Source organism: Aegilops tauschii, chromosome 7, assembly GCF_002575655.3.
Source record: "Aegilops tauschii subsp. strangulata cultivar AL8/78 chromosome 7, Aet v6.0, whole genome shotgun sequence".
Classification (NCBI taxonomy): domain Eukaryota; kingdom Viridiplantae; phylum Streptophyta; class Magnoliopsida; order Poales; family Poaceae; genus Aegilops; species Aegilops tauschii.
Genome location: NC_053041.3, coordinates 269,614,771 through 269,625,266, shown reverse-complemented (window position 1 = coordinate 269,625,266; position 10,496 = coordinate 269,614,771). Strand labels below are relative to the sequence as shown.

General features: G+C 41.9%; 1 protein-coding gene across 10 annotated transcripts; it reads right to left on the bottom strand.

Moving 5' to 3' along the window:
* Positions 1 to 2,021: 2,021 nt before the first annotated feature.
* LOC109748964 (uncharacterized) lies at positions 2,022 to 10,104 on the bottom strand. 10 transcript variants are annotated; one of them, XR_012188508.1, is made up of 12 exons: positions 9,228 to 10,104; positions 9,050 to 9,157; positions 8,797 to 8,921; positions 8,663 to 8,700; positions 7,529 to 7,644; positions 7,310 to 7,405; positions 5,552 to 6,654; positions 5,268 to 5,386; positions 4,563 to 4,766; positions 4,443 to 4,482; positions 2,926 to 3,029; positions 2,022 to 2,312 (listed from the first exon to the last, which is right to left on the bottom strand). XR_012188508.1 is itself a non-coding variant. In XM_073502915.1 (12 exons), exons 3-9 carry the CDS (start codon positions 8,835 to 8,837, stop codon positions 4,723 to 4,725), a joined length of 579 nt encoding a protein of 192 aa, XP_073359016.1. In that variant the 5' UTR covers positions 8,838 to 8,921; positions 9,050 to 9,157; positions 9,228 to 10,104; the 3' UTR covers positions 2,022 to 2,312; positions 2,926 to 3,062; positions 4,360 to 4,482; positions 4,563 to 4,722. The 10 variants fall into 10 exon arrangements, 9 of the variants coding, with proteins under 9 accessions (XP_073359016.1, XP_073359015.1, XP_073359019.1 ...); XM_073502915.1 differs by having other exon boundaries at positions 2,926 to 3,062; positions 4,360 to 4,482; positions 6,537 to 6,654; positions 7,529 to 7,658; positions 8,670 to 8,700; XM_073502914.1 differs by having other exon boundaries at positions 4,360 to 4,482; positions 6,537 to 6,654; positions 7,529 to 7,658; positions 8,670 to 8,700.
* Between the last annotated feature and the right edge of the window lie 392 nt (positions 10,105 to 10,496).

Sequence of the window (10,496 nt, the reverse complement as noted above, 5' to 3'; positions counted from 1 at the left end):
GGGAGGGGTGGGGACTAAAATATCCGGCTGATTAGCGTGCGCACCGCGGGAGTTGAGCCGATCAGGTGCACCTTGCTGGCCGGAGGGTAAGCGTACGCTTAGTTATAATACGCTCGGGCTGATTTTAGCAGACCTATAGGATAAATTTTATCTACCACCAGTGATAGTTACCACCACTTGAGTTTTGTATGTTGTATGTAGTATCTATCAAAGAGAAGAGTATGTACGCGTAGTATGTACTATATAAGAATGTTTATGTAGTATATATACTACTTTTTTGGTAGTATGTATCGTATTTTGAGTATGCTCTTTTTTACGTACAAATATGTACGTATTTCATAAATATAATAAAACCATGGGCTAACTTGCAATTTTTTCATGTAACTTAATTTGGAATATATTATATATAGTATATGACATACTTAAAATGATAAAGTAGAATATATACTACCACATGGTAGTATATGAGACATGTGGGGTAACTACCCCCAGGTGGTAGGATGCATTTTCCATATATATATATATATATATATATATATATATATATATATATATATATATATATATATATATATATATATATATACACACACACACACACACATCTGGGTTATTCTGTTTCGCGTAACAGAATATTATTCTGTTATCCTACTTGAACTGATGGTTTCAGCTGTACTGATGATTTTCATTTCGTCGAACTGATCGTGCCTTCGTCGGAATGGGACGTATAATATATCATTGGAAAGCTCTTGACATATACATTACAAATATGTAAGAATTTTTTGCAAAATCATCAAGGTTTAAGAGCAGTTTTGAAAAAACCATTTTTTTCAAAACCGAAAATGCGAATCGTATTTTGGACTCAATTTTCAAACGGTTTATCGGAATTGAGCAAATAAGATGGCGTTGGAAAGCTGGTAAAAATCCGCATCTTCCATATATCTACTGTTTTTCAAATTATATAGAATTTAAAATTAATTTGAAAAACAGTGAAATTCTGAGCTCAAAGTATTTTCACGGTTTTTTGCAGACTGTTTGTCGGATTTATGCAAATGATATGGCGTTGTAAAGCTATGGAAAATGCGCAACTTTTTCGTATAGAAATTCTTTTCTAATTCCTTACGGTTTAAAAACGAATTCGAATACGGTCAAATTTGATTTTGAACGCGATTTTTTTTAAGTTTGTCAAAATGGGGCAAATAATATACCGTTGGATAGCTATCGAAAATGCGAAACTTAGTCATGTTGAACATTTTCTCAAATTCGCAATCGTTGATGAGTAATTTTGAATACGGTGAGACACGTCGTGATGTTTTCCGTCAAAAAAAAGCAGAGTACTTGTACTAAACTATGTATGTGTCTGTACTGATTTATTTTTCACAGAGTAACTTTGAAAGGTTCCAAAAAGAGAGTACTTGAACGGATGTCCGTATGGATTTGTACTGAGCGTGTTTTCGTAGACTAGTCTTTTACTCTGTTTTCGGTATATGATTTTCCTCATAACGTTTCAATGGTACACAATATCATAGTGACCGAACTTGCATGGTTTATATGTTGAACTGAATCATATTTTTTTGAAAAGAAAATTTTCATGTCTTTATTTTTTTTGAACTCAACTTTTTTTGCAACAATGTGTTGGACTATGTTTGTACTTATTTATGTGTGTGTTTGTACTGATATATTTTTCATAGAGTAGTTTTAAATGGTTCTGAAAAAATAGTACTTGAACTGATGCTCATATAGATCTGTACTGAGCATGTTTTCACAGATTAGATTTTATTGTTTATCTTTGATATGGTTTTCCTCGGTTTACGGTACCATAGTCCTTGAACTTGTTTTCACAGATTAGATTTTACTCTTTATCTTTGATATGGTTTTCCTCGGTTTACGGTACCATAGTCCTCGAACTTGCATGGTATATACTATTAAGCTGAATGATATTTTCTCATAAAGAAAAGAGAAAAAAAATCATGTGTTTCTTTTTGCAACGATGTTTTGGACTTCTCTCGTCTCAACTACTGTTTTCCATTAACATAGGTTTATCATTTGATAAAAAAAAGTTCTTACTAAACAAAATGTTTTGAAATTTTTCACCGACAACACATGAACTTCTGAGTTCTCCCGATCATACAATATAATACATAGAATAGATCATAATAACATTTATCACAAAAAAGTGTTGAGCAGTCACTGCTCCATGCATCATCTTCAACTAATGGAAGTATGTCGTGGAGTACACCATCTCATGAAGATAGTGTGTCCATTGCCCAATGCTTCACTGATCCTTTTGTAAAATCAACATCTTCATCAACCTGTCACACAACATAGTAAATAGTGTGAGCACAAAATAATACAAGTGAATAGATTATTTCTACTTATATGACTAGATTATTTGAACTACCTCGGGGTTGATCATGAACTTATAGAAGTAAAAAAAAAGATTGTAATTTTATATGTGTTTTCTCATCCGAATTGACGGTGTCATCATCACTGAACTTGCATAGTTTATATAGTTTCACTGACTGAATTTCTTCCCGAGAAAAGTTTGTGTTTTGAACTTATATGCTAGTGACACATTTTTTAGTAATGATTGAAGAGCTTGAACAGTCCATAGACAGGAGAATTAAGTTTTGAAAAGAATTTTGTTATGATGTATTTCACTAAAACCACATCCAGTTTTTCAGAACAGTGGTAATAATACAGTACATGAGGAATTTAGTTGAATGTTTTTCAATTTTAATGAACTTGCAGTTCTCTCGATTCTAAACTTCAGCTAATGAACTTGCAGTACAGGAGGACATACAAGCATAATGGAAATCTGCAGAACTAACATGGTGTATCCTGATAAATAGTACTGGTGCTTTGGGAATTTCCGAACTGAGAAAAGAAGTGCAGGCGGCTCGAGCGTCAAGAGCATGGGCTCACCAAGGGAGGAGGTAGACAGATGACAACAACATCAGTTCAAGATCGAGGCAGTAGCGGGAGAAGGGCCTTTTGAGGCCCGGCTTGCCGACATGCTTCAGTTCGGGCTGGATTCATCAAAGATGTCAAGATTATAAGCACTGTAAGAACAACCAAGATTGAGAATACAGTGAGCACCATGTCTAATTCTTATGTTAGTGGTTCGTACAATAAAATTACGAGGTCAATGCTTCCATAGAAGTAACAAGATGCAAGCTTAGTTCTTAGGTTACAAATTTGTAAATACTAGTACTGCTACCAGCATTTACAAATGCTAGTGAACTTGAACTTGTGGTCTATGGAGATCTAAACTGATTGTGTTACAAGCACTAACACAAAATCTAATAAACCTAGAGATTATATATTAGTGAACTTTTTCTTCCTACAGAACCGTTAATCAAATACATGTACTGTTCGCTAGGTTTTAGCAACATGATAAGTAGTAGCAGTACTACTCTAGGTGGCAAAGTAGTAGCGCCACAAAGGAAGGCCACCATCAACAGTGCGTACTACCGCGACACCTAAAGTATGTGTTGGCCACGCTTGGTTTACATAGTACTACAAGATTTTTATTAAAAAAATGTACTACAAGATTTGTGAACATGAGGTCGTAGGGAAGTTGTACTGAGAGTGTGGATTAGAGCGGCCGGACGAGGATGCAGCAGCGCGCACACACACCACCAGATAAGTTCTTCTATCTCCATAACACATGTATACATACACACATCTCCATCTACAAGGAAGGATAGATGAGGTACTCCCTCTATAAAGAAATATAAGATCATTTAGTTCACTAAAGTAGCAATCTAAACGCTCTTATATTTCTTTACGGAGGGAGTAATTGATAAGAGAGAAAAAGATATGCTAGAACGTAAACCTGGAAAGGGAAAAACAAGAACAAGAGATAAATCTTGAAGGCAAGCGCTCCATGATGGCGTATACTTAAGTTTTTTTTTAACTGATGTTTTTCGGATGTTGAACTGATGTATTCTTTTGCAGTTGAACTAGTTTTTCTGTCGGTGAAGGGAAAAATGACATAAGCAAGCAGAACCATGTTGTTTTAACCTCCTGTAGTGCTTTTTTTGGGAGGAACTGAATCCAACAAAACATGTGCAGAACATTTTTCAAAAGCATCTATGTGCCACAAACCAAAACAACAATGTAAAGCTATGAAAATCCCATCTTATACGTGCGAACCACCATGAGATACAAAAACCAGCAGCAATCAAAACCTATGTTGTCTGTAGGTTCAACCAGCAGCAATCAAAACCCCATTCTAGACATTAAATAACCTCAAGACTAATTGAACTACAGGATAACATTGGAAGACTGGTCCATGGATTATTGTCTCAGTAATCTCAAAGCCTAAATCTAGCAATTGACCAATGAAATGAACACCTGAGTCGGTAGCTTCATAAGTTAACAATTGCCAAATTTGACCAAAAATGGTCAGCCATACAGCTCCAAGAGATGGAACGAACCTATCAGAGTGACAAACGTATCATAGGGATATCTTCTTCACTGCAGAGTGACAAAATATTATTTCGCTTTGTGTACAAAGTTACTGCAAAAGACATTAGCAGGCCAGAGAATGATCATACCTGCAAGATGAAGCTGAAAATGCACATTTAAGGTGAACTGAAAAACCACCAGATGTTGAACTGAATGTACACAAGAGAAGGAGCATGAACATCCAATGGGAGGTGGGGGGAAAGCTGCGACGAGCACCTCCGGAGCTGGGCATCGAACGGCTTGGCGCTGTCATGTTAAACGACCCAGGATGGTGGCAATGAACGGCTGGGGCGCTGCAGCGACGGAGAAAAGTTGTTAGGAAGATAAGAAACCATTTTCCAAACAAGAAAATAAACAAGTACAAGCACGAGTATAGCAAGAGGGTTTGCTGGCATGTTTATGTGAATGCGTATGTTTGTTCAGTACACCATGTTTATGTTCTTCAGTACACTATGTGATGCACCCGAAAAAATTAAACACAACAAAATATCATCCTTTTGGCTCCCAAACCTGCTGCATATATATTTTGAACTGATGTTTTTTGTGTCATTGCACTGTTTGTCGATATATATATATATATATATATATATATATATATATATATATATATATCAGATGGAACTATAAATGCAATACATTTTTTTCTTTCTTTCAGGAATAAGAACAAACACCCACGGAGCACAAAATGCAAGCCATCTGCGGTAGATGCCGTCGAAACAAGTTGAACTATCTGTTCTAAGACATTTGAGCTTTTCTAGGGATCCAGGGGAAGGGTGCAGGGGGAGCGCAGCTACCTGGAGTCCTGGACCCGGCGGCACTGCTGCTTCCTCCTTCATCACTGCACAAGTCCGAATTTTCTTTGAACTTCCCGCGTTGTCTCCTCTGAATTTTTGCAATTGTCCGCCTCGAAATTCTGCAATTTGTCACCACACACATTGATCTCTTGTTGACTTAAATCACCAAAATACAAAAGTGCAGCACAACTTTTCAGTCAGTCCACATACAGAAGATGATTTTTCTCATGCACATTACATCAAACAACTTGCATATGCCAAATAGGAACACTGAGGACAACTACCTTTATCAAATATCCATCAGGCAGCAAGGAACCTCATCTGAACTAGTATAATAGGAAACAAAATAAAATCAGATGAATGAACCCCAAAAGAACCAGTGTAGCGGCGTGCACTGGTGCTGGCAGAAGCTCATGCGTGAAGGAGCATGGCAGGAGAGCTCGGACGGAGAAGGGAGGAAGAGCTGGACTGGCGTGACCGCCATACCAGGACGGGCATGGGAGGAAGTAGTGCGTAGGGGCGGCGGGGGCTGGTTCCCGGCCGCGCAGGTTGGAAGCAGCGCGTCGGACGGCGGGAGCTGGGTGCGCGGAGGGGGGTGGGTGCAGAGTGCCAGCAACAGTTGCCCATGGAGGTGGATAGGTTTGGGGGCGGCGGAGGTGGCTGGTCGGAGTGCACCGGCGGTGGCTGGGTCCGAGGGCGGCGGCAGTGGCTGGGTCCGGGGGGCGGCGGCGGTGGCTGGGTCCGAGGGCGGCGGCGGTGGTTGGGTCCGGGGCCGACGCCGGTAGCTGGGTTCGGGGGCGGCGCCGGAGGATGGATGTGCGGGCGGCGCCGGTTGTTGGGTGCGCGGGCGGCGCCGGTCGCTGGATCTGGTGCATGGTTAATGTATTTATCATGTACTACCAAACTGGCTTAATAAACAGCAGTGACTATACACCGCACCTAATTCCATACCGAAATGATAAATTCTAAAACAACAGCATCTGCATTTCCAGCTATGTATAAGCATCACAAGAAGAAATTGACACAAATATATTGAACTGAATTGAACTAAACCAAATTTAGAAATTGAACTGAAGTAGAATTCCTGAGAACTGATGTAGTCTCATGTAGTAATACATGGACTTGATGTTAAATACATTAACCATGTAGTAATTTTGAACTTAATTATAGATCATCTCATGGACTTGTTATCTTTCTGCGGTTGAACCGATGTAGGTCCTTTTGTCAAACTTCTACTTGCTATTCTAAGGTCTTTTAATGAAAACTTACTTAAGAAAACAGAGGGGGCGAAGGATGTTTTCTGGTATGGGATATGAAGAGGAGGCAAGCAGCTGCACTAGGTTGTTTTTTGCCTTTCGCTGTCCTTCGCTGGGCGCATCCATGGCCACTGTAATACATAAGGTGAACACAAGTTCAGATTTAGCGACAACACAACATGGTCAGTTCAGTACCATAGATAAGCAAACAGGGCTGAATTCTTGTAAGCATAATAAAATAAGTAGAGTGCACATATAATTTTTCAGGATTTCCTCGATGTTCTGCACATTAAAGTTGATGTACTGAAAAGAACGCAAAATTTGAACTGAAAATCAAGTAAAAGCTTAACTCTTATATAGTTCAAGTAACTGTTTCATAATTATATGTGTTAAACATGTGCTACACATAATGAACTGATACATTTTTTATCAGTGAATTTTTGTAATATATGTATTAGAACTTCTAACAGTATATATATACATCATGTCATAAGCAAATAATATGCATGATTTCCACCAGACCATACACTCCAACCAGCCACAATCATACGAACATTCCACTAAAGATTTGTCTCTCATATCTTGAGAACATAAATAATACTAGTGATCCTGCCAACCATGTATATTAAGTGGTCAGCACATTAAATGCCTCGACGAACTGCACTCGTTCAGTCTCCAAATCAAAAAACCGGAGGCTAAGAAGAGGCAAAGCCAAGAAAAGTCAGGAAACACTTCATACATGTAGAACAAAAATAGAGAGAGAGCGAGAGAGAAAGAGACTCTAACCATTGCGTCCTTGACCGACCTCAACGCTGCATTGTCGAACGGCCTCGATTGGCAGTGATGAACGGACTAGGGAGGCGGCTGTGAACCACCTGGGAGCTGCGGCAGGTAAGCAGTAAATCAGATCTTTAAAACTTCAGTCCAAGCTACACATTTCAGTCAGTAGTTGAAGTAATACTCATAGAAGACTGAAGAGTAATTTGTGGAAGATGAGGGGCTGACCTGCGGATCCCATCGGTGAACTGACGAGCTCACGAATTGAAAGACTGATATGCTCTGCGCGAACTGACATGCCTTGTGCTGTTTTTTCGTCGAACTTACTAGCTCTGTGAGTCGAACTGTTGCAACATCCCTATGCATCACTTATCATATAATATAATACTTATAAATTGAGTTGTTTCAATAACACAATTGAACTTTTTCTGTGATTATTTTTTAACTGATGATAAAATACATAGTGAACGGTACTCTTATTGTACGATTTCTCGCAAAACCATGGGAGTATACTCTATTCACATCCATTCCGGGACTTGTTTCCAGAGAGTGGAAGAATTTAGGACAAATGAGATGCTACTATGGCTCGATGAGCGCGCATTGATTAAAGGGAGTACTGATCATTCATGCTGCCCTGGAAGATCAAAGCCAGCAAGTTACCAAGGATGGGGATTCGTTTTGGTGCTGTTTATGGGACTGTTACGCAAACATTTCTTTGTTTCAGAACTGGCAATAGAATTATGATTGTCTGATTTGAGAATCGGATTCAAAACTGAATCTATATATCTGGAAGAAAGGCAGCACATCAAGAATGCTTGATTATGTAAAATTTGTCAAAGAGAAGCTACTATCGGAACTCATGTGCCCAGTACAAGTTTGGTTTTGAAAATAAAATTAACAGTACAAGAGATAAGTAATGAGCTAATGCAGCTCTTGAAAATGCTGTTCTAATTCAACGCTAGGGAAGCAAGAAAATATAACATTACACGCCATCGATGACTAATGGTAGTACAAAATGTTTCTTTTTCGCACATTTTTTCTGGGTTAGGTTCCTATGGCTAGTAGCTATCAAGGATTCAAGTGATCTCTCAGTAAAAGTAATTTTGTACTCCCCATGTAGTAATACCTGGACTTGCTGTCACATGTGTTCTTTGTCATCCACAACACAACAACGTTTCTCTGTGCTACTCTCTCTAAGCTACTGAATGTCAATACGGAATTTGTTTTGTAACACATTCATCAAAATATTACTGCCTACAAGATGAGAGATGAGAGAGCAATATTACTACTGCCTACGAGATGAGAGATGAGAGAGCAATATTACTACTGCCTACGAGATGAGAGATGAGAGAGCAATATTACTGCGTACGAGAGAGAGGTTCTGCCTTGTTCCGTCAGGTCTGAATCAAAGCAGTAATAAAATGTCAGTTCAAACAGGAGGCACGGAGATCTTCACCGTCGGGAGATGGAGAAGAGAGATTTCGAGCAGGGTGTACCTCACGATGACTGGGAAGGAGGCGCGGGGAAAAGTAGGCATTGCGACAGTGAACGGCCTCCGGTGGCGGTGTTGGACTGCTGGACATAGCGGTGTCGGACCACCCACCTAAATACTTTTAAGCACCTACGAAGCATCAAAGTCACAAGTAAAACTTGCAGTCAGAGGATTATGTGGAATTTCAATTTGTACAACTAAATACTTTTAGCCCTTGTACAAACACAAGAATCTGAAGAAAAAATGCTGGCCCTCACTTGCATATACCAGCAGGCACCTACGGAGCACCAAATTCATAACTCCCAAAATACCAATATTTGTGCAGTTTCCCAAACTTCTCTCCATCAGTAGAGCATCACAGTTCACTACAAGAAATCAATCAGCAGCACTGCAACAGTGATGATGTAGCTAAGGGAGAGGGAGGGAGGCACGAACCGGGGTCCAGCCTGGCTGCTGCATCCTCGTGCTGGTGCCGTCAGGTACGGAACTTCAGCAATGTACAGGAGCTCATCGCTGCAGCAGGAGATCAAGCCTGGGAGGGCACGAGCAGCGTCAGGGAGAGGAAGGAGTGTGCCAGGGGTCACGGTGCGCATGAGGCCGGTGACGGAGCACGTAGTGACGCAAATGGCCGTGGTAGCAACGCACGCAGTGACACAGGTGTCCGAACTGATGGCCGCGACAAAAATCGGCCACCCTGAAGCAATGGGGTTGGACTGATGGACGCAACGAACTCCGCCACCATGGGCTGCCGTCGGCCGCGGTGGCTCTAGTAGAGGAGCTAGGTGTCCATGGAGGAGCCGCAGGCCGGCGAGGCATTGAATGGCCTGGGGCTGAGGCGTTGAACCGCGTGTACAGTTGTACACGGCAGCAGAGCGATAGCGGCGGGTCGATCCTGTGCGGGACGACAGCGGCGGCGCCGTTTAGGTTTTGGGGCTGCGGCGGGATCTGCGCGATGGATGTAGGTGGCCGGCGCAGGGGATGGAGGAGGGCGGCGCGTGGTGGAGGCAGGCGGCCGGCGCCGGGGAAGGAGGAGGGCGGCGTGTGGTGGAGGGAGGAGTCCGGCGCCGGGGAAGGAGGAGCGGCGCGTCGTGGAGGTAGGTGGCCGGCGCCGGGGAAGGAGGAGGGCGGCGCGTGGTAGTGGGCGGTGGCCGGCGTCGGGGAAGGAGGACGGCGGCGCGTGGTGGAGGGAGGCGGCCGGCGTCGAGGAAGGAGGAGGGCGGCGCGCGGTGGAGACAGGCCGCCGACGTGGGGGAAGGAAGCGGCGGCGGTGGCTCATTTTCAACCACACCGGTGCGGCTTTTTGGCTGGACTCGTGAAATTATGTGACGCGCCTCTGTATATAGGATCGAGGGTAACAGAATATTATTATGTTTATTAGGTTTTATATATATATATATATATATATCGAGAGAGACCGGTCAAGAGAGCATGGTTCGATGATGATGCCTTTCGCTACCTATACGGATCGAAAGTGTGAATGGCTAAATAGCTAGCTAGATCTAGTTGTTGGGGAGGAGAGATGACTCTAGCTAACTAATGGAGAGGGAGTTATGGTGGAGGGGGGCATTAGTGGGAGAGAAGAGAGATAGGAAAAGAAGAGAGAGATGTGAGGCCATTTATGGAGGAGACACTACTGCAGGTTGCTGCTAACACGACACTACGATGAGAGACCCTTCGACGAAACTGTGTGTGATGCCATAATCG